Source organism: Homalodisca vitripennis, chromosome 7, assembly GCF_021130785.1.
Source record: "Homalodisca vitripennis isolate AUS2020 chromosome 7, UT_GWSS_2.1, whole genome shotgun sequence".
Classification (NCBI taxonomy): Eukaryota; Metazoa; Arthropoda; class Insecta; order Hemiptera; family Cicadellidae; genus Homalodisca; species Homalodisca vitripennis.
Window position 1 is genome coordinate 59,378,597 of NC_060213.1, and position 25,754 is coordinate 59,404,350.

At 34.9% G+C, this 25,754-nt stretch overlaps 1 protein-coding gene across 3 annotated transcripts in view; it reads right to left on the bottom strand.

Moving 5' to 3' along the window:
- The window catches only part of LOC124365878 (poly(A) RNA polymerase gld-2 homolog A-like), a 75,933-nt gene that overhangs the window by 13,798 nt on the left and 36,381 nt on the right, over nt 1–25,754 (bottom strand). For all 3 annotated transcript variants that reach the window (XM_046821976.1, XM_046821977.1, XM_046821978.1), the window contains 4 exons: nt 19,858–20,050; nt 11,074–11,242; nt 8,571–8,723; nt 5,278–5,406 (listed from right to left, as the gene is read on the bottom strand). In XM_046821976.1, the coding sequence (XP_046677932.1) occupies nt 5,278–5,406; nt 8,571–8,723; nt 11,074–11,242; nt 19,858–20,050 (644 nt within the window). The remainder of the gene's footprint in view (nt 1–5,277; nt 5,407–8,570; nt 8,724–11,073; nt 11,243–19,857; nt 20,051–25,754) is intronic.

Here is a 25,754-nt window from a genome sequence, read left to right on the forward strand (position 1 = left end):
TGCCTGATTGTGAACCAAAGTTTACTGCGAGTCAAGGATGGTTGGGTAGGTGGAAAAAACAGCATGGTATTCGCCAACTATCTATCACAGGAGAAAGTCTATCTGCGGACAACAGCACTGCTGATGAATATAAAAAAGAGTTTTTGGATTTTGTTAAAGAAAAAATTGAACGGCAGGTCAAATATATAACGCCGATGAGACGGGTCTGTTTTACAGAATGTTGCTGAGCAAAACTTTGGCCTCAAAAACTGAAAAAGACGCAAAGGGATACAAAAAAAGCAAAGACCGATTGACAATAATGGCCTGCAGCAATGCTTCGGGGAAGCATAAATTTCCTCTACTCTTAATAGGAAAAGCAAAAAATCCGCGCGCACTGAAAAATCGGGATTCTCTACCAGTTGTCTACAAGTCTCAAAGAAGTGCGTGGATGGACAGCAACACTTTTAAAAACAGGTTTTTGGATTGTTTTGTGCCAGGTGTGACGAAATATTTAAAAGATTGTGGGTTACCAATTAAAGCTGTCCTTCTAACTGATAATGCTCCTTCATATCCGTCTGCAAATGTGCTGGTCAGTGGGGACATTACCGTCAAGTTTTTGCCGCCTAATGTAACAGCGCTATTACAGCCCATGGACCAGGGGGTTCTCGAGAAAATCAAGAAGGTTTACAGAAGACAGGTGCTAAGCACAATCATTGACAATGAAGGAGAACACGGTATAGTTGAGATTCTCAAAACATTTAATGTGAAAACTGTAATGTACATGATTGTAGAATCTTGGGAACAAGTGACTAGAATCAGCTTAACCCTTATAACGTCACAGACGCCGTATGGCGCATAGACAAACTATCTCCAAATGGCAAAGACGCGGTACGCCGCATCGACACAAAACTGCGACTATAGCAAATTTAAGTTCCTTTTAAATCCGATCAATGTCACTAACGGTATGCGTCAACCATGTGTGTGGGTTATTGACCTATTTCAAGCGTCAAAATATAGCTGTCGCGTTACATTGTTTGAAACAATAGACGCAGTGTCTAGACACTCTCCCCGCCACACGGCACAGACGCCGTACAGCGCGCGCTTTTGTTTGCAGTTTGGCTTCAGGTAGTGCGTGTCTAACCATTGCTGAGTCGGTTTCCTTCGTCATGTTTTCTGTTTATATGGTTTTTATTTATTTGTTAAAAGTATTGATATCTTAGTTTTAGTATTTCTTTTTTATACTTATCACAAGTGTAATTTATATAATTGTCTGGTAATGTTTATAGTTTAGCTAATAAAATTTTGTGTGCCTTTTATTTTGACTTTATTTATATCTACAATTTAATGTCCCATAAATATATGTACGTACAAGATAATTTAAAAATTTTTACTTTTTTATACTTACCATAATTATAGAAAGTAAAAATAAAAATGAACTTTACACATTAAAAAATTTTTTTAATATTGTGCCGTTTGCTGGAAGTCGTGAAAAGATATACTGACGTTATAAGGGTTAATTAAATCTTGGAAAAAACTGTGGAAGGGTGTATGCGACTTGCCTGAAAATATAATTCAACCAGTGGGGAACTGTAATACGGAAAATGACTCTCCAGATGATGTCCAGCCCCAAGAACTTTTGGATATGTTCCAAAATATTGATGGCTGCTCTGAAGTCGATGAAAATGACATTGCTCTGTGGTTAGGGGCAGACAATAACGGAGGCTATGAGCCACTTACTGACGAGGAAGTGATCGCGTCGTTTTTACCTGATGCTAATGAATCAGACGCTGATGAGGCAGACGGGGACATTGAAGATCCAGTGATGATTCATGGAGATGGAGTGACCAAACTAAACGAACTAATGGTTTATTTCGAGCGGCAGGCAGAAACATCGCCGGCTGAATTGCTCATGTTGAAGAGACTGCGGGATCACACAGCACGCAAGCGGCAGACGACATTGGCACAACCAAAGCTGACTGAGTTTTTTTACCAGGAAAGGAACCGTTATAACCCTTTCAGTGCCAGACAATCTCCCTAGTGCGCGTGCAAGAAATGCCAGGCATAGTGCCATTATGCTCATGCAAGAAGAGCCAGGCTATAATTGCCAATTTTTCAGCAGTTTGCAAAAACTGTCACAGTTTTGTTATTTATTGATGAAAATTGTTACTTTTTGTTTTGTTTTGCTCTAAACAATGTGCTTTAAATTAATACTGAAAAATAAATTTACTACAACATGCATTAAAAATATAAAACCAGAAAAAACTTTTACTTACATAAAATTTTTGTGATGAATTTTTCAGTTTGGTGTAAATATAAGGCCAGTAAAAAAATCCTTGTTCCATAAATTGAGTATGTGTTTGAACCTCCACATACTTTTGAACACATACACAAAAAATTTTTACATCTATCTTCAAAAATAAAGGTTTTATCATTGTTTTTCAAAATAACGCTATTTGGATTTTTCGCACATCTTGCTAAACACTGTTTTTCACTTTATAAAATTATGTATTAGGCAAATAATTGAGAAAAAAATAGCCTAATTCAAGTTTAAAAATTACACAATTAATAAACACTTATAGCCTACTTAAAAGTTTTTTTTATTTGAATGAGAAAAAAATTAACACTTATGAAATGGTAAACAATATGGGTGAAGTCTCCTTTTGCATGTTTTGCAAGCAAATGTGGCCTTTTTCCTTTTTCCTCCAGCCCTGAGTACTTTTCTTACTACAGACAGAGCAATTAAGTTCTTTTTTATTTGGCAATTTGTTCAAGAACATTGTCCAATCGGATCACCACTGCCCGTTATTAGCTGCATTACCCTTCCCTGCTGTTTCCAGGTGAAGTATACAACATAGGCCTCCTTTCTTGGAGGGCCAGCCATTCAGTGGAAAGTTCTTCTACTAGTGCCACAGTGTACTCTAGCCTAGGAAGGGGTTTGTCAGTATTTTTTTTAATAAATTATATAGGAATTGAGTACCATGCGCCCAAAGATATTAAAAGTAACTTTCCTCCAAAACCGGAGTGCTTTCCTCTCATCCAGGTATGAATTTAACATTTGGTCCCCTCCATCAACCCCTCCCATAAAATTCATTATATCTCCTTATGACTTTTTGGCTTATTAGTAGTTTTGATGTGATTTCCAAATTTTTTGCTCCTTTTTTTCATCTTCAACTGTGCCATCTCTAGTTAAAACTAATACTTGTTTTGTCTGGGACTGCTTTTCTCTGAATGCTAATAAAGTCATCTCATTTTTTTTGAAGTACTTCTTTTCTCCCACTTTGAACTTAGGTTTTTACTGAATCAGGAAGTCCTTTGCGGTTTGTACGCATGGTACCCGTCAAAAATGTACATTTACTGTAAAGATATTTAGCAAGCTTTAGAGAAGTAAAGAAAATTATCACAGAAAATGTGATAGCCTTTATTTAATAGGCCAGCCATCTCCAAAAGCCTTTTCACAACAAAATAGCCCAATCCATTAGATTTAATTTCATCTTTGTCACTGCCATTCGCCCCTTTATAGACAAAGAAATTCACAGCAGTAGTGGGTGACCGAGTCACATAGCATCCAAAGCTTTATTCCCCACCGATGTCGCTTCTTTGGTAAGTACTGCCTCAGCTGACTGTGCGATTTGGAACTTATAATACTCTCGTCAATCGCAAGGTTCTGACCGGGGGAAAAAATGAAATTTAAAAACCCTATTTACATGGTCAATCAGTGGTTTGAACCGAGCGCACGCATCATAATCTGGCTCACCTGGTTTTTGCAAGCGGAAAAACTGTGTCGACCATATGCAAAAAATCTCAATATTGCTTGAAATCTATTTCTGGTAAACATTCTTGGGAACCAGGGAATGAATTGACTAGAAACCGGTCCACCAGTAGCTGTAAATAGTTGGCTGTTTTTTTATGCCCATATTTTATTAGCACTGCTAAAAAAGGCCTGCATCTCTAAGAGAGAACACAGGTTTCCAGGAGTTTGCCCGGCTGTGTGGTTTCAATTGACTTTTATTTATATATTCTGTGGCATACTTATTGGTATATTTTACAAATGTTTCTTGGAGGGCTGTTGTAAAAAAAAGTTTGAAATAATTTGACGGGGAGGAGTTACGAGGAGGAGCATGTTTTTGGACCCGTTAGCTCATCAATGAAAACTGATGGCAAAAACCAATATTCCCATCCATTTCCACCTCATCCCATCCCATACCATCCTCAGAATCTGAAGAGGAGGTTTCAGACAATTGATATAGGCCTACATTACTTGGCGACCTCTTGGCCTTGTTTGTAGGTTAGGCCTAGGTCTAGGGAGACTTTCAAAGTCAAGTCCTATGTCTGGGGCATCATCCTCAGATGACGAATGATCATTATGAACATTTGCTCTAAATAACAAGTTATCTAGTCTAGGCCTACTAGTATTTGAAGTTGAAGGCAACTCAGGGTGATAATCCGGGTCACTGTCTGTGTTCTCATAACCTAAACTAGAAGACTCTCCACTCTCCGTTTCACTATCTCACTCACAACATCACTATCGTCTTCTAACACTCTCCGTAAAGTGTTTTCACTAAGAGGTGATGCACTACGCTCCATTTTGTAAACATTTTACTACAATAAATGAAAACAAACAACAAGTTAGCTCGGCGCAATCGGCGAAACTGCGTAGTTGGTTAGTAAACAACAGACGACAGCTGACTCAGACTAGCGACGTCCACAGCCACTTGTATTTTGTTTTATTTTATAACACTAATGTAATGGAAAATACATTCAACTGAATGTTTTTTTATTAGTTTATATCTTTATAAATACAATTATAACTAAAATTAGGATTGTTTAGATATTTTTTGTATTTTTTACGAATATTTTAAAACACGTCCGTGTAGTCGGATGCTGGCTCTTCTTGCACATTTTTACGTACGTCCGTGTAGTCGGACACTGGCTCTTCTTGCACGTTTTATGTACGTCCGTGTAGTCGGACGTTGGCACTGAAAGGGTTAAATGTACTGTAAGGATTAATAATAATTAAATGTGCATATGTTTGATATTTTTACAATTATAATGGAGTTTATCTATAAGTATACCGTATTTTATTAATTTTTACTTAATTCTCTGGCTAACCCGGATTTTCGTTAACCTGGATCGGCCGCGGTCCCGATTAATCCGACTTATCGAGGTTCCACTGTAAATAGCAAATTTGAAAAAATATTGTGTGTGTGCGTTTAAAGAAATGAGGGAATATATTTTGGGACATGGTTCCATGTTTATAAATAATGGGATAAATGCGTTTACTATTCTCAAGCAACTTACACTGGAGAAAGTGAATGACCATGAGGGCCAGAGAGTAGGACGAGATGGTCATGTTCTTGGCATCGTTTATCTCATGGTACTGAGCCCACAGCTTCACCACCAGCACTAGTGGCTTCACCCTCCAATCAGCTGTAACCCACATGCTTTCAGCCAGTTTATAAACATAACAGTGGCCATGTTCTATCATCTATAACGATTATTTATTTCAAGTGCTTGGAAACCCTTAATATGTTATATTTCTAAATAAAACAATATAACTTAAAAAAAAAAAAACAAGCCACATTTACAAGAGAAAATGTTATTCCATTCTGTCTTACATTTTGCACAAAGCAAATACAGAGTGGCCACTCAAAACCTTTTTTTCAAATTCCCGGTTTTTCTAGTCAAAGATTTCCAATTCTCTAGCCCATTTTAAAACAAAATAAACAACTGTAACACTGTATTAAACCCTTAAATCATATGCCACAGTGATGGTTTAGCATCACCACCTTTATTTGCAGGAAATGCCAAGAAGCTGACATGGTCTAACAAATTTCATAACTAGCGATATGTGAGAAATTAGGTGATGATTCATCGCTACCATCTATGCGCTCTTAGGTTTTTTCTCTGTGTCTTTCAATATGTCGACATAACATAATGTAAGCCTAATAAATTTCTTTTCTGTTATGTTTAGAAATAAATGTATCCAATTCGGAAAAATATAAAGATCAAATAATTACTAACACAGCGCTATTGCAGGGTACACTTCAGTCTAGTTTTTCAGGTCAGAGGTCTGTGGTGGATGAACTTTCGGTACAAGACAATGATTTCACCAGAACACAACGTCGGTTCAGTAAAACCAACAAATAAACTAATACTTTCATCTGAACTCTACTTTATTTATTTATCCTTTTGGTAGGAAACAAGCCTAAGAATACCATGCTACTTCAAAGCAATTTACAGAGATTCAGGGAAATTAATATACTTTTAAAACTACACAAGTCATAAACTCTACCTTCTCATATTAAATAATAGAAATGAGCTTCCAAAATATATTTCATTTCTGTGAAAATGTAAGGATAAGTATATTTACATTTATTGAGAATCTCTTTGTGTTCAACCATACAAAGCACAACATATAGATATAATAAATATTAGCGATCATCTGTTTACTGCTGAACAGCTAACAACCGCACACAGAACCAGCAGACACGTTGGCGTTGATAAATACAGACATAGAAAATACAAACATTAATTAAAATATTATTTATAAAACGTTATTTTTTTACTGTATATTTCTAAATAGTTTTTATACACAAAAAACTACAAAAACACAATTTACAAATCTAATAGTACCGATCAGTTATATAGACGGAGCAGATTATCGACAATGCGCCAAAAAATATATACAAAAAATAGTAATTCTAACTAAAATATTATTAGTTAAACTACGGTAATTTGTTAATTTGGTTATGTATCTAGACTTTTTCACACAGATAGTACAATAATGTTTTAGTAAACAGTAATTAGTATACTGCTGATCAGTTGTTGTCCATGAATAGACTTATTTGGATTCGAGATTAAGCTTCTTCATATTACTAGTTGTAATATTGTAAAATCATGATTTTCTAAGTGTATTTTAAGCACTTCTGGTGGTATTGGAATCAAGTGAAAAGTATCGGAAATGATCTATCTCTAATAAAAAATCTAGAGATATTATAAAAATGTATTCACGCATGTTTTACTGGAGCCCAAAATTCATACATAAAGTACGCTTTTCCATATTCTTATCGTTGGTGGCTCACCCAAGTTAAAGTCCCTCATAAGTATCGTGACTCCGAATATATCCCACTGCCAGCCAATACATGAAGAATGCATCAAAAAAGTTATTTGCTACGAAAATTAACAAAGTACGGTTAGTTTCACAATCTGTAGAATAAGTACCTAGACACCAGTACAGAACAGTACCTTCCATGGTAGCACCCAGCATATGAGCACAATTAACATTATCAATGTATGAATGGTTCTTAAATATTTTGTGTTTGCCTTAAAGATAATGCAAGAATAGAATCAACCATTGCCATATGTGCGGAGAAGTCGTTTAGATGTATAGTTAATTGAAGGACTGATTGGATTGCCAGCCGTCGTCAAACCAATGCTGCTCTGAAAAAAAAAAAAAAAAAAAAAAAACTGCACTGCGAGAGAATTTGTGCAACTCCTCGAACATGATAACCATTTTACTTGAGAAAACTGTTGCAAGTACTTGATAGATTTGTACCACTGGTTGTTGCATGAATCAATACAAAGTCTGTTTACACATGGCAGTGAAGTCTTGGGAATGTTTATAATACAAATTTTAATAGCAGACAGTACTCTTCAGTTCTTGCAAACAATTGTCCGACACTGGTTGCAGCAGTGCTCGCGTGAGCTCTTGCACCCATTTAGACTAGTGATTTTTTTACTATTGGACACAAAACTATTGGCACAAATTTTTGCCAATGTAAACACACCTAATTCAGTCGAGGTTTGGTTGCGACATGATTTCAAAATATAACAACACTTTCTATATTTGAACCTATGTAATCTAAAGACCAATTGAAAAGTGTATGTGAGGAGCAATCATTCATAAATCATCGAAGTACTCAGCCACGATACAAGTGGTAAAAAATAAGGGTGGTTAGCGTTAGAGCGGCAACTTAACTCTGCCTCTTTACCGCTTGTATAGTGATCAAGGCCTGAGACAATCTGTCGGCCAACTTTAATTGTTATATGTATTTTTATGTATTTGGAAAGCTTGTCACGACACAGGAGTAGAACTAACCAAGATAAGCTGCACTACACTAGTGGAGACAACCTTGCTTCAACTGGTGCTCCGATGGAGCTCATTAACATAAATCAAGCTTAATTCAAAATTTCATGGACCACATTGCATAAAATATGATAATTTGAGATTATTCAGTCTTTAAATCAAGAAGCTATCAAATTATTTCATCAGCTCTTGGAGATGGAAAAATAGTTCTTTATCCGTGGCTTATTCCCTGTCCATTAAATTTCCGGCTTATTTCTGGTTGGGTGGCCATCCTGAAATATTACCAAAGTATGTGCTGCAGGCTAATACAATCCAACCATTTAAAAATAAAAAAACTCAGATGACCAACAGATATCAAGTAGAAGTACCAAAAATGTGTTAGTATGAATAAAACGAGCTCTCAAGTCACTAATATTGCTGGAACCAGAAACTAATAGTAAAGATATCATGCATCTATGGTTACGAATTGTATATTTCTTAGTGACCATTCTATTTTGAGACTGACCCATGGAGTAGCAGTGCAGCAGGTGAGTGTTACGGATGCCCACTGAATTGTTACAGTTGACGTCCACATCCACACCAAGACTGTGGTGGAACTTAAGCAGTGGCACTTTCGCCTCAATCAGCTCCAGCTTCTGGAACTCTGTTCCTGTATAGTCTGCAACAACATGGGCCACTAATTGTGAATCCATAAATCATGATTTACCATGTTTTTCACCGAGTTGTTACAGTTGATATTCACACCCACACCAAAACTGTGGTGGATCTTAAGCAGTGGCACTTTCACTTCAATCAGCTCCCGCTTCTGGAACTCTGTTCCTGTACAGTCTGCAACAACATGGACCATTAACTGTGAATAATATATCATGTTGTATCATGTATTTTCAATTGAATTTAGACAGTACAGAAATTTAAAAAAAGTTAAATAACAATAATTATTGGAAAATTGTTACTAACACTTATCATAGTGTTCTCGCACATGTTCTTCCTGTACTTTGATAATTGCTTTGTGATTACAACTGGATTATGTTTTCTTTGAAAAATTTGAGTGGATCCTTTACAATCACAAATATATAATACTAGCGGACCCGGCGCGCTTCGCTGCGCATTTCAATAAGTTTCCTGCGGCTTCGCACGCAATTTCCCGTTGAAAACAGTACACTATATTCACTTATTCATTTTCTATCACATTCTAAACATTGCTGAGATAATTGATAGTCGTTCCTTCGTGAGCTTCTTGGGCGCATTATGAAGGTATGTACCACATTCCTGATACTTCTGTCAAAAAAAAACAACTAAGGTTGATTTTATAACATTCTTTATATTTGTAGCCAACGTAAGATATTAATTATGATATTTGCATTGCTCTTCTGATCAAGCATGAGCATGGTTTATATTAAATAAATATTGCAGTTAAAGGTGAATTTTTACGTCAAATTTGAATTGTATTATCTGGATAGTAAAGTCTATGTTTAACAGTGATTGCAGAAACAGTTTAAACAAAATTTGTCGTTTCTCTTAAGCTTACTCTATGCTTTAAAACTATAAGTGTAGTAATTAAATTATATATAAATATATTTTTTGTCGCATTATATATGTTTACAAAGAACAGCTGATTAAAAATTTGAAAAGACTCTTTCACTTAATAACATATGTTTGCTGCAATGCATTTCTTACGGGTATTTCTGTAACCAGTGGGGCGGAATCCTGAATCGGGAAAGGGATAAAAAGTATCCTATAACCTTCTACAGATCAAGACGAACAAATTAAAAAAAAAATTAGGCGAATCCGTCCAGCCGTTTGTGAGTGATGCTGTTACACACGAACAGTTTCATTTTTATATAATAGATATCTAAACTCATTTCAATAATAAGAATTGAATTAAAACTAACAATCAGAACAGACTCAGCATTTTTTATAACCAATTTACGAAATAAATACTACGACGACACAATAAAAATATCATCTTAAGAGTTAAGAACGATGATATTTCTTAACACCTGTCAACAAAGAATGTTAATAAAAAAGTATGAAATAAAAATTTATATCTAGCATAATGTTTTAAGATATAGTTCAATAAAACACTACATATAATGTTTGTTCATTATTTTCCATTAACTCTGTTTATACTAAAACAATAAATAATAAGGTACTAAAATATATAAAATAGTAATAATAAATTATGTAAAGGAAGTAGATTTGAAGATCCTGACAATTAATAGATGATATGATTTTTTTACTGAAAGGTAATGACAGTAATCTTACAAGTAAATGTTGCTTGTAACTTTGTATTTACAGGCCATTTCCTAAAAATCATGTATTGAAATATATTCCAGTCATTACAAGAACTAATAAGAATAAGTTTTGAAATTTGTTACCAAATATTCTTTACATAATTATATTTTATTGATATAATCAGCATCAAGTGTGAAGGTTTGTTAAAACAATTTAGACCTTAAGAAAATGGGCAAATTTCTAACAATAACAGTGTTTATAAACTTATTATAGTTAATAATACAGATATGTTTGTTTTGTAATATTTTGGAAGGCATCTAGGAAAAATATGTATTTCATATGGGGGGTAATACATTTTAAAATTGGCTTGCATCATGTACAGTTTCTAAGAAAATGGGTCATGTTTAGACCCGGTAATGCATTCAATGGTAATATATATATATATATACACTTGTGAACCCCTAATTAAGAATCAGACATAAAAGCACAGGCTTTTAAAGGAAAATATTGTTTTACTATTAATCTGAAACTCTGGTAAAAAGCAATCTGTAAAACATTTCAATTCTTAACGATTTCCATCACAAATAATTTGGCTCATTTACCACACAATTTATGTTGAAAAGAAATAATATTAGATATCCTTCCTCAAAAGTCGAGAATAACAGTTTATTACATTACACACATGATAAAAAGCAGTGGTTCAATGATAGTTCCTCGTGGAACTCCTAATCAATATACATTTTGAAGTAAGAACGAATAAAGGGGATACTGACTGATGCGAGAGAAGAGTTGCAGAGTATTAATCAGGTGATGGATGGCATCTGCTCTGAGGTCTAATAACTGCTGGTTACGGATCACAAGGCACAGATCCAGATCACTCGAGCTGGTACCAAAACCATTGAAGGTAGAACCAACCACAAACACACTGTAGCGCAGGCACACCTGAAACACCCATTCCCAGTGTCAGATATGCTATAAGAGATACTATATTGTTTTTATAGAAGATTCAATATTATTTCAGACTATATGGGTAGGTGATGTGTATGTAAAATCTTTTCTTTTTCTTTTGAGGTATATAGTTCTATAAGAGTTAATCATCCCTACTGACTAGTAAGCAATGTCTTCTGCAATAAAAGCCAAAAGTGGACTAAAATATCAAAAATACTGTTCACATCCTTAGAATACAAGTTCTTTTAATTAACATAGTTCTATAAGAGATTCTGTGAGCACCGAAGAATATTTAGGGAATGGTTACATCTTCAATTTGCTCTGTACTTTTATACTAAAATAAGAAAAATTAGAAAAATCACAGTATAAAATGTATGAAGCAAGTAATTAGTATTTTATTATTTGGACGTGACAAATTATGATGTTTGGCACATGAAGTACAAGGTACACAATACAGGTGCATTATCACAGAAATACAATGTAATGTTTATAGACAGAAACATAAAGAAGTATTGCCAACAGTGAACATTTTGGAGCAGAAAGTGGTCAAGTGACAGTGGTGGTAATATTGTAACAATCAGGTATACAATAGAGCCGCACTTAATAACATATTTAACATATTTTTTAAATGGGTGTTTTTAAAAAAATACATAAATAACTTCCTCTACATTCATAATCCACTTCAGATTAGGGGTCGTTCAAGTATTACGTAAGCACTATGGGGGGGCGGGGGGGTCTTTGCTTTGCTTATTTTGGATGACATGGGGGGTAGGGGAGTCTAGATGATGATTACGTCATCGGTAGTTATTTTCTTTTTTACACGAATGGCAACCCACACATTGTCTTTGCTTGAAAACAAAACGCATTTTCGGGGATTCCCACAAGTAATACATACGTTTAGTGAACAGTGCGCGGTAATTCCCCTACTCGCGTTAGAACCGAGTAAGGGAATTACCGCGCGCTGTTCACTTGTCTAAATTTCCTCTATCAGTGTATTGTTTCGTTTGGATGCTATAGCGAGTAGACATATTGTAAGCATAGTAAAGCAAGTTAACATTTGTGTTACCATTCATTCCATTAGCCAAAGTTTAATGTTTAAATAAGATGTCGTTTCAAATAGACAAATCCAAGTTATACCAAAAATTGTTTGAAAGTTTTAAAAAATCTCATACAAGTACGAAAGTACAAAATGTACAAAAGTTAGTTAACGAAGTGTGGCGAAATTAAAAATTACAAGCAAAATCCGACAAGGAACTAGATATTATTGTATCTAAGAGAATTGAAGAAGAATTGCAAGCGGCGACTAAGAATAAATCCAATCTACTACATTTTTTTTCTAAGGTGAGTGACGAAATCATTTTAGGTACCTATGAATACCTACTAGAAATATTAGAAATCGCCAAAAAGTTTCTCTTTGCTAATTAGAAAATATTATGGCCTATCTTAAAGTATAGAGGTAATATTCATTATATAGATTTATTTCTTATAATTGATTCCGTCAATTGGTCACAAAATACAGGATGTTAGTTTTATACATATATATATATACCTACAGAAAACTATACTCTATTCAAATAGGTATTTAACAGAATGTAAACAATCTTTATATGTCTTTTTATTGAAATATGTGGTTTAAAATTGTAAACTGTGTAAAATCTGTTGCAATTCATTTAAAAACTCAACAAATATTAAAATTGCTTTTCTGTAAGTACATAAAGGTGCGTACAGACATCGTGAGGCGTCCGCCGCGAATGGTTCGCACGTATACATGTGCCGTAGCATGCCTCAGGTTGATGTATGCGAGACGAACCATTCGCGGCGCAAGCCTCGCGATGTCTGTACGCACCTTTACAAATATCTGATTTTATAATTGCATATTTCAATAAAAAGACATATCAAGATTGTTTACATTCTTTTAAATACCTACTTGAATAGAGTATAACACCCTGTATTTTGTGATCGGAACGAATTGCTCGTTTAAAGATATTAGATTTAAAGCCATAGGGTTTTGTATTTACCATATATATTGCCATACGTTGTATTTATGTAGCTTAATAAGAGAATCTTTAGCAGAACCCATAGAAAGTTTTTATTTTTAGGCAACCTGTAAACCTGCAGAAAAAACACAAATTACACAGCCAGCTTCAAATATTAAAAAACAGGAAGAAGATAAAATAAAAACCGGTAATGAATCACAACAGCAATGCGAAATTAATAAAAATACAGATAAACAGAGACCAAAACCTTCTCAGGAAGCTATGAAAAATAAGATTGCTCTACTCGAAAAAAATCTGAATGCTTTGTATTCTGCCAGAGATACTATGCCAAGCCGTGCTGAAGTTGATAAACAGATCATTAAGTTGCGCGAGGAAATAAAAACAGCAAAACAGTCTTTAAACAGGAAGGTTCAAAACGCAGTTGCCCAGAAGAAACAGGGATGGTATAAAAAGAAAGTTAGAAGATATTTGTCATGAAAATCCAGAAATGAAAAAAAGACTATCTCTGAGGGATTCAGTGGGACGTCCTAATCTTGAAAGCAATCAACCTTTACTATTGAAAACAATCGCGGATATAGCTTTATTTGGGAGTGCAGCAGATGATAGAAGACGAACGGAATCAATTCGCAGCGTAAAAACTCCTGATGAACTCACACAAGAATTACGTAAAATGGGATTTGACATTAGTCGCAGTGGGACATATCTTCGTTGATTCCCAGAAAATCTAATTCTGCAGAGGGACGAAGACATGTATTGACAGTCCCTGTTTAGCTCATTCTGGCTCAAACTGATCACCACAAGAGCCACTTAGATAGCAAGTTCCAAGTAGCAAGTAGAAACATCAATCCATTATTTAGAGAACATAGCATCCATACTAGGACCAGATCAAGTATTTTTCATATCTCAAGATGATAAAGCTCGAGTCCCTATTGGCGTAACTGCGGCAAATAAGCAAGCACCTCTTCTAATGCACATGGAATATAGAATCAAATTGCCTGATCACGATTGGGTAATCGCTGAGCGTCATAAATTAATACCATCTGTTTATGCTGGTTTCAAAATCACTTCCAATATGCTAGGACAACCGCAAGCCGTTGGATATTCTGGACCAACATACATCGCTATTCGAAGTGGAAAGCATAGTTTATCTACTGCTAATACTCATGCTCAGGATTTCGAGACACTTCTCGAACTTGAAGAGTTTCGACCATTAGCTAATACTGACCATGGACTAGTAAAACCAGTGGTAATCATGACGGTTGATGGAGGGCCAGATGAAAATCCGTGTTATCAAAAAGTCATAGGGTTTACTATACAACACTTTAATCGACATGATCTCGATGCATTGTTTTTAGCTACCAATGCTCCCGGAAGAAGTGCGTATAACAGAGTAGAGCGCAGAATGGCTCCTCTTAGTCGGGAACTGGCTGGTTTAATATTGCCTCATGACTATTTTGGGTCTCATTTGGATGAACGTGGCGTTACAATTGATGAACATTTAGAAAGATCTAATTTCGAATTTGCAGGAAATGTATTAGCTGAAGTATGGAGTTCAATGGAAATTGATGGCTATAATGTTAATGCAAAATATGTTGGGGCAGGTGAACAAGATCTTCCTGATTTTCCAGACATTAAATGGTATTCAGAACATGTGCGTGAAAGCCAATACTTGCTCCAAATTGTAAAATGTAGAAATACAGAATGCTGTCGTCCAAGAAGTGGCCTATTTAGATTACTAGACAACAGGTTTCTTCCACCACCTGTAAAAGTAAAACAAACAGTTGATGACATGGTTTTAGATGAAGGAGGGCAATTTCTTAATCTTCCAGTCAATTTAGCTCTACGCTTAAGTGCTTCACTCAAAGATTTCCTGCAAATGCCATACGATTATTTTTGTCCGACGGTACAATTGAGGCTATCAAGTCGAACATGCAAAACGTGTGGTCTTTATCATGCTTCCGTCAAGTCACTAAATCGTCACATCGAAAAGATCCATAAGAAAGTAAACACGCACACTGATAGGAAAGTTAGACCTGTAAGAGTCGCTGCTCGTCGTGCTAATGAACTGATGTGCATTATTCAAAATTTAGAGCACCATGATGTTGAATGGCTCGATGAGAATGACGTAGACATTCCAAAATCGGATGAAAGCGAGCAGACTCACAACACTGAGCAGCAATCGAAGCAATCCAATGTCATCGAAAACTTAGAATCATGGATTCGGGTTTCATGGACTGAAGACTGTTAATTTGAATTTAATATATGTACCAAAAATTTAAAATAAAGTTTGTTATGTTAGTAAGATATAATATTTTTATCCTTTACTCTATGTTGAATACCGTTTTAGTAAAACATAATCTCTATCCTAAATCTTCTTATTTTTCAAATTATAATTATAACGTTATAAAATTAAAAAAACAATACATTAATTGACAAATGTTTACGTAAGCATGGGGGGAGGGGGTAAGAGCTTTGCTTACTTTTGCTGACAAGGGGGATGGGGGGGTAAATAATTGCAATAAATCTGCTTACGTAATACTTGAACGGCCCCTTATACTAATGATTTGTGATTTTTTTTTTTTTTTTCCTGGGGCAGCCTACTGCCATGCACTTAAGCCTCAAGGGCTTTTTGCGCACCCCGGAAACACCATGAGGCCTACCAGTCTACAACTTCAGCAGTTCAACAAACCGCCGAAAACAACCTATCAAGTCCTCTTGGGAAAATTCACCACCCCTGTCCAGGCTACCAAAGATGGCATACCGCTATCTTGCTATTGCAGGGCAATCAAAGAGCAGGTGCTCAGCAGTCTCCTCCTGCTCATTACACCTTCCACAGAGCGGATCCTCCTGAAGGATGCCAACTCTGTGTAGATGCTTCTTCAGGTGACCATGCCCCGTAATGAGACCAATGACCTTAGAAGACATTGATCTGTTTAATGAGAGAAGGTCCGAAGCCACCTTGGAGGAAGGTGACTGTAATACCATTCTACTCACTCTCAAACCCGGATACAACCTCCACCTTCTCCCATGCTCAGCGCGAATCCATTTTGAGACAACCCTAGAGGATTCACACCTTGGAACACCGCAGAACGGTTGAGGGCCCGTCATAATTGTTGCTGAGCCCTGGTTGGCCAGGGCATCAGCTCTTTCGTTCCCAAGAATCCCCTCATGACCAGGAACCCAACAAACGGTTACATTGTTGATTCTGGCAAGGGAGGAAACGGTCTGATAGCAATCCCAAACCAGTTTGGATTTGATTGCGCAAGAATCCAGCGCCATCAGCGCTGCCTGACTGTCCGTGAAAATGTTAATCGTCTTGCCCCTATATCGCAGACGAAGATTCTTACGAGCACATTCCATAATGGCTGCGACCTCCGCTTGAAAGACTGTCGGATACGGACCCATAGGAACCACCAGCTCCCTACATGGTCTCACTCCCAGAATTCCAGCGCCTGTGCCGCTTTTTGTTTTGGAGCCGTCTGTGTACCATTCGAGCTCCGCTGGTGGAAGAGGTTTCTTCCCCTCTGACCAATCATCCCTTGAGGGTAAAATAATCCTAAAGGGTTTGTCAAAGGAAAACTTTGTGATCATTAATTTTAACAGATATAGAATGCTTGTAAAATTCAAAACAAAATGGTGGTTGTAAGAAATGGATTATGGATGTTTAAATAATTAGCTAACAATCATACGTTATCTCTTGTTTTCAATTTTTCAAGTATTTTCATAATTATTTATTAAAACAAATTATACTAAAAAATTGTAATACTGAATTGCAAATGTGTGTTAAACTCCACAATATGTTAAAATTTACAATTTAATTTAATATCCTACAATACATTTTTGAATACTTTATTGAGATAAATTTTGAAGGCACACTTAGAAAGAGATACATACAATACATATACTGAAAAAAAGTAAATTTCATTAATTCAGAAGAATTTTTCAAATTTGTAACTTAGCTAAAATACAACTCTACATACATTAATGGCACACAAAATATTGCACTAAAAGATTTTTTTTAGTCAACGAACATTCTACACACCCATCAAGCTTTGTAGAATTGAAACCCCTAAAAAGTGAAATCACTATTTCTCAATTAATTACACTATATGTAAATAAGGATAACAACTGCCAACAGCACAATTTTAACAATTAATATGAAACAGAAATATATAATTTCTTCCTGAAATAACACCTCTTACATTTCCTCTCTGTCTTTATCCAAAACATTAATATCAAATGCTATATTATGAGAACTATTCTCATAATTTAAGTCACCTTCAGTGTTATATACTTCTGACTTGCTCTCTATTTCCCTAAACATGTCATACACATTGTCCGAGAAGTTAGTCATTTGCATGTAAGATGTCATTTTAAAAACAAATATACAATTATTAAAAAGGCAATGTATATGTGAAATGGTATGTGAGGGACCCCACAACTTTAAAGTTTCACACAGACTATATACTGTATAAGCACTTGTGATCACAAACAACACTAGGTCCTCTCTAGGTGCAATTAAGCTGTAGTGTTAGCTGATGTGTAGTGTTAGCAGCATAAAAACGTACAAGTTTGAAAAATTTACAAATAAAAAATATGCTAAGGTACAAAATAGAATCCACTTCTCCAGCTAAGGGTTAAGTGGCAAGGAAACTGTGCTTAAGTTTCTTTGAAACATATCAGTAAAAAATCAAAGACAATAAAAACTCAATTGTAAAAAAATAACAGGAAACCTTTATATGTTGAACCAAATTAATATTGCTAGTTTTGTTTCACGCACCTCCATGAAAATCATTTAGCCCAATGGGTTAAATAGTCCCAAACATAAGAAAAATGTAAAAAATATACAAAAGTACAACCAACTAATCCTTCCTTCCAATTGATTAAATTCCATTTTATTTTAAAAAGAAAAATAATCCAGTTTTTTGTAAATATATTTTACCTTTTACAGTCAATTTTTAGATTTGGATTAGTAGTGATACAGGACATTTCAGTGTTTCAGGAAAAGATCAATACAAATAATTACCAATTTTGGCTCTAAAGAGCACTGAAACTTGTGTTCATTAAATTGTTATTGATACTATTGTCAATTTATATATTTTCGGTCTTGATTAAAACATTTTTAGCAATGAAGAGTTACTGCTTGAAAGTGTGAGTGCAAGTGCAACAAAAACTAGCTCAATCACAAAATTCCGCACCCTTCCTGAAAATTCATCTAGCCAATACCTCAAAGTGTTTCATGTGGTTTCTTTTCAAATATACAAGTTATGAAAAACAAAATTACAGTTCTAGAAAGTATCTTGAGGAACATTTCTAGTCTACATGCAATCTGCTTACCAGAACATTGGTTTAGAACTGCAGAAATTAAATGAGCATTTCTTGATAATTATTTCTGCGCAGCTGTATATTGTACACAAAACCACATCAGAGGGGGGAACATCACTACTTGTGAATACTACAATCAATCTTTCAATCTAGAGAATTGCACATTAAGTTAGTGAATTCTGTGATGAATTAAAATTTGAGGTCTCAGCCACTTATGTCGATCATCTTTGTTTTGATAGTGCCTGTATCATTCTCCAAAAGGTGACCCAAACATCTTTATATGTACTCTCAATACATTGTTGTCATATATTACACAAAAGTCCAGTTGTGACATTATATTGGGAGGTAAAATTAATATTTTCTTTGATTTTACAAAAAAAAAAAAAAAAAAAAAAAAAAAACTGCAACTGTTACTTAACTGCTTAATATTTTAAGACAGCATGACTTATATCATTTAAATAATACTCATACCCGAGAAAAGAGTTGTTTTGATAACATATTTATAAAATAAAAAACATTCTCTCTTGGCATCCCCTGTCTGTACATCAAAATTTCCATTCTCTGATCATGATGGCGTCATTATCAACATCAGGATAAAAAATGGGGCTTCTATTGAAAATATTACAATATTTCTAGTACTGATTATTTAAATAAATTTGACATCCCTCAATGTGATTTTGAAAATTTATCTTTAAAGTTATCTTTTTGTAAATTATAATAAATAGGGGAGGCTTTAATAAGTGGCCTACTTGTTATTCGATTGTTATTATCGAACAATTCGATATACTATGAAACTTTGAGATTGTATGATAATCGAATGTAACAGTATGTATACTACATTAAAAAGAAGAATATATTACAATTTTAATAACATAAATTTAACAATAACATTACAAAATAACTAAACCAACTATGGCCCACATATTAGAAACACATTACAATACTTACAGCTTGTCTGGATAGCAGTGAGAACCATTTTGTGAAATGGAGAAAAATATTCTCCCTATGGGTAATCAGGAGCCAAACACCCACATGTGTATATAGCAATATCTCACATAATTTCTTCATACTGATCGCCATTTTTAAATTCTCCAACAATTAGTTACTTCTTGCTGTTTATTGCTTACATTAAAAATTACTAAATCGAAGCTTAAATTATATGTTTAAAAATTGTAATATTGAATTATTCAATTGGATAAAAACAACCAAATAACAAGTGCAGGCCGCTTGTTAAAGTCTACCGATATATTATTAACCCAGTCCACAACCTATAGCATCGTTACTAACCTTTATGTGAGAATAGAGATGTTTGAAAAGCGTCATCTTATTGACATAATCATTGGTCGTCTGCTGATTGTTGATGAACTTAGTCCAGATGGCAGACGACAGCTGGTCCCACTTGCTACCTGTAATCAGTTGCTCCGGTGTTTCGCGAACCTCCACCAGCTTACTGCGTGCCAGATACCGGTCTGGCACTTGCCTGCAAACACAAGTTGCCTCATGTACGGAGAGAAACGAGAGGTAAGGTTTGGTCAAAATTTTAAAATAAATGTAGATGTGATATATTCATTCATTCAAGCGTGTAGGAATGAATTTTGAGAAGTACAAATCATTGATGTTGGAATGAAATAAAATTGAATAATACTTAACGAAAAATAAATTTCATTTAATAATAATAATTAATCCTTCGCACACCACTAATAAATCTATTAACTTTCCTATAACGCCACGACAAGTAAAACCCTTTTTTTTTTCTTTTTTTCTTTAAGTTCTAAGCTAATTTTTATTACAACTAAATTATAACAGTTAAAAATAAAACAAAAGTATAAAACTGGGCATTTTTCCTAAAATTAGTGTAATACAAAACTAATTTTTTTAAATAAATGTAAACTTCATTGTAAAATGTAATTAAACTGAAAAGTTTTATAAACTACTAATTATTAGTATATTTTCTAATCAAAACACTAACACACAAAGAATAATAATGAGATACGTAGTAGACGCGCACTCGTGACAACCGAGAAAGCAGTAATGCACGCCACGGATATGTTTGGTTATGGCTCTGTAGGAGACGTAGAACTGACGAGCAGGTGGTCGGAGTTAGACAAAGGGCACTCCCTTCCGCCTGCCGCAAAGTGAAGATAGTTTATAAATACTTCCTTGACAACCGTAATAAGCACAGAGCGTGCACCGGGCATTTTGAAGGCCTTTTGTGAAATAAAAAACTCTCCAAGAGACATAATCTATAATATCAGATATAACTGTATTTGTCATTTTGGTCAGTCTACCATTCCCAGTCTACGACGTGGGAAGGATTAATATTATAGGTACCAGAATTTTTGTTAAGTGAGTAAAATTCGATCATGGTAGTTTCTACTAACGACACAATACTATTTTTACCAAGGAATTACAGAGCTAACTTGGTATGTCTGAGTTTATTTGTGTAATGTAATGTATGTTACATAGCATGTATATTTATATATGTGTAATTTGCCACCTAACAACCGACTAGGTCTTCTGTCCTAGCAGCTCCTCGCCATTCATTTGGAAATGTTCTGAGTTATGTTTGGCTGGAGGCGAGAAGAAGAGTGAAGAAACTGTCTGCCAGGGACCTGCATCCATCGTTTCCTGACCCACCCAGGTATATATGAACGACCATCTAACGTCTCACACCAGAGCCATATTTAATGGGGCGCGTGAACTCATAAAAGCAGGCAAGTTGTCATCAGTGTGGAACAGTGACGGACGAATTCTCGCGAAGAAACATGAAGGGGGGAAACCCTTTCGCATCCTACATCAACAACATCTGGATGAATTGAGAGCAGCATCCTACTCAGCAGCTGCCAAATCCGTACCGAAAACCCGATAACCCCCTACCAGTCTAATGTAAGACGAGCTTAACCTACTATACGCTAAGTGGCACTTGTTAAAATTGTAGACCTCAGTTGATCCATAGGAGTTACATTAATTTGGGGTGATTTTCTATAAGTAGAATTTTATTTATCTGTTTTTTACTGAAATTATACAATGAGTTTCTTTTAAACTTAAGTATAAACTTTTGCTATATATCCTTTCAATAAAAACTGTATGAGTTAATATTTGATTTTTGATTATTAGAAGTAAGTAACAATATAAGTAAGTTCTATTTATAAGGTAATATTCTTCTGTTGCATTTATCAATACGCATATAAAAGCGTACATATGCGTTTTGTTTACATTATTGAAGGGAGTAGCTCTCAAAAGTATGCTTAAGTAAATACAGTTGCAAAGTCAGAAAAATGTTTTTCTGTTTAAGCTTAATACAAGTCAAGTATTTATTTTGTTAGTATGTAGATACATATATTATATCGAATGTTTCATTATTTTGTGAAATAGGCGCGGTTGTGTCTATTTTATCTGGGACGTATTGTTGTGAAAATGTCCTAGAATTAAAATTTGTAGAAGCTCAGTTGGTTTTAGTTTTATTTCAATATCTCATGTGAGAGATTTTTTGTTTGTACAAAAGCATAGTAAAAATAATTATAGTATGAGATAAACACAAGAAACATTATAGAACTATTTCGTATTTATTGATCAGATATCGAGAGAAACCACTTTTCTAATTTTGGATAGGAATTGTAGTAAATATTAATGTTATACAAGACAATTTCAAACGGTAAAGATTGTTTTTATGGACTAATAAACTTAATTAGTTTTAATATTTTAATTGCCAGTTCATATGTGTGTGAGCGCCCGCGAGTGTGAATGAGAGTGTATATGTGCATGAGTGTGTGTGTATGTGTGGGCGTGTGTGTTTGCACGTGTGTGTGTGCATGTACGTGTGCGTGTGTGTGTGTTGCATGTGCGTGTGTATGTGTTTGTGTGTGTGCAAGTGTGCGTGCGTGTGAGTGTGTGTCCACGCGAGCGCATGCATGTATACAATCCAATCTCTGTGTAAAGTTCTGCAAGTCATACTTTCCTTTTTAAAATAATTTACTTGTCTTAATATTTAAAAAGTCATTATTATTTATAAGGAATAATAAACTGAGGTATGTACTGTTATTATTCTTATCATTATACATTAAAAGTAAATTGATTACCGATATGCAAGTATTTAATCATCTATGTTGCTCTCAAATTTACAAATTATAAATTATATCCCACGATCGTATGTATGTATGTAGGCATAGAAGGATAATGATCTAAATTAGCCTGTTATTTATAATAATGTTGCTTATCATATGTCTGATAAACGGACTGAGATAGAATGGTATTTTTCATGATAATTTCCACATGTTTTGTCATTAAGTTCTCATATGTACTATTTGCTCCCTTTACTAGAATGTTTCTAGTTATATAATTAGTTCTACAAAGTGTTATGTACTAGATGTATAAAAAAGGACAATTGTTTAAATGGCATCATTTAACCCTTTTAGGACCGCGCGTTTTCAGATTTTCTATGCCTAAAAGACCGCCTTGTATTTTTAAAAAGTGTAAGGGTTTGGGGAAAAGGGAAAAAAATTGTATATTCTAAAGTAGTGGAGATATTTCAATAATTTTTTCAACAATTTTTTCTGCATGAAGTGACTAACAATAAGAAAATAGGTTTTACTTTGTGCAAATCAAAAAAAGGTTTGTTAACACCTATAAATAAAAAAAGTTTTTTGAAAAAAAACAAATTTTTTTTTTGGTTTACAGGAATTTTTATGTAATCTAAAAAAAAAAAAAATAGAACAGTCCACACATATAGATACATGTATTTACAAGTTATTGCTTAGAAGATTGCAACTTATTTCAATACTTTTCTTCAATAAATGGCTGAGATAGGAGGAAAAAATAATAATAATGGTAAAAATTAGAAAATATATAGAAGCAGAAAAAGATAACTTAATGACAGAGAACAGGCCAATTAAGCAGTAATGAAACAATATTTTGTCTCTAACTCAGTTATTTCATGGTCTTATTAAGTTTGAAAGTTCATGAGAACTATTCTAAAACTTACTCATACTAAAAAACTAAAAAATAAATTATTTTGCACACAGAAGAAATGTTACAGAAACGCTGACAAGTCTAAACAAAACATGTTTGGTGAGGCACACTTCATGTAAGCCTTTATTACATTGACACAGGCAGTTCTGGATCTCTTCATTTTACTACCACTTTGAAGACTAATTTTACTGCATACAGCACAACATTTTTCTTGTTTCCCTGGTAAACTTGAATATTCCATAAGTTTGAGTAGAAGAGCTGGCAGCCGGCTGGTTGTCTGGAGCATCACCGCCACCACCAGTACCACTGGTGAGTCTTCATCCGTAGCCATTCCTCAGTTATGTCTCTAATAATTGACACAACAAACTGATATCTAGTCATAGGCTTACCTAAACAATTTAGTTTATACAGAATATACGAATTTAGAACCATTCGTCCAAAAAACGTTGAATACAACTTTTTTCCAGAACTTGACTGTACGCCTCTCATCCAGATAAGCATACAGCATCATGTCGTTTGTATCAATTCCACCCATGTATCTGTTATATTCATCAATGACTTTTGGTTTATTTTTTATTCTTCTTTCAAAAACCAAATTTTGTGCGCATGGTCTGAACATCTATGGCTTGTGAAATCAGACGAGACAAGTATTACTGGTCGTGACTGTGATGATTTTTCACGATAAGCTAGAGTCAAAAATATAGTCACTCCTATAATATTTCTTTTCTCCAACAGCAAATTTTCTTTTTGACATCATTGGGTAAGTTCTTCCGGTTTCTTCTTATGGTACCAGTGAGGAAGGTTTGTTTTCTGTACAGGTCTTGTATAGGTCCAAAGCTGGTGTAAAAGTTGTCAACAAATAAATGGAAGCCTTTATTCAAATAGTTTCCCATTTGCATAAGTTTCATGACAACATAGTAGCCTAAGCCATACTTTTTAATTTCTTCTCGATCATCAGAAAATGAAGCCCCTTTATAAACATGTAAAACCCCAAACAATAATTTGTAATGGAGTCACAAATTACCCACAATTTGATACCCATTTGTGATGGTGTTTGTTTGATTAGGTACTGTAGTAATCTAGTGTAGTTTTTTGTCCCAACCAAACTTTCATCAATTGATAATTGTTTGTTAGGAATATAGTGATGCCGTGTGAAACATTGTTGGCATGAGTTATAGCTGGTTGGAATTTTGCTGTGGGGTCATAATCAGGATCAGAGTTTTTCGCCAATTTACTGTTGTCTGTCAAAATGAAAAAAACATAATGAATGCATTCAAACCGGTTCCTACTAAACATTTGACCAAACCAGGGTGTATTTTGGGTCATATCAGTACTCCAGTAAGATTTCAGTGTTGGTTTGTTGATCAGTCCATGTTTAGTAAAACTGCAATAAATGCTTTGATTTCACCAACAGTAACATTCGTCCAGTTTCTTATTTTATTGGTAATACTGATTTCATTGTCATTTGTGTACTGCTGGGCATATCTGTTTTGTTTCTTTCACAATAGTTTGCAAAAAGGCTGTGGTAAAGAACAAGCAAAAATAATCAATAGGCCTAGCATTTGGAGGCGGACAATGTTTGGGACCTGGAAGTTCACTGAAAGAAAATAGGTGACTGGGTGGAGAAATCTGAGTTTTCATATATTTCTTTTCCAAAACTAAGTCATTCATATCATTGCCATCATCAGAATCGGACATTTCAGCCTCTATGTTCATTGGCACAGGCCTTGTTACAACTCTAGGCCTACCTCGGCCTCGTCCTCTAACCTTATTTACCATAGGCCTACCTTTGGATTTTCGTCTAGGTGGCTCGTTATCGTCTGTTTCCGATGACGATGAACTAATAATTCTTGATGGTGAAAAACCTTTCTACCATGTGAAGTGGAGGGTTGATCGGGATTGAAATCACGATCGGCATCACTATCATCAACAAACTCGTCACTTTCACTACTTTCACGACAAAGTCAGAAGAGTCTGTCAAATTTTCTGGTCTTTCACTTAGATCGGCATCACTACGTAATAAATCTTCAATACTATCCTCGTTCAAATGTCTTTTAGTCATTTTGAAGCACGATAATCGTCTAAACACAATGAACAAAACGAAAACAAACTCGGCAGGCCGCGTCAGTCAGCTGGCGCTGGCGATCGCGTGTTGGTCGCGGCTGAGAGCTAGCACTACCAACTGCGCAATTTATCATTTCCCACTCCTCCGTGGA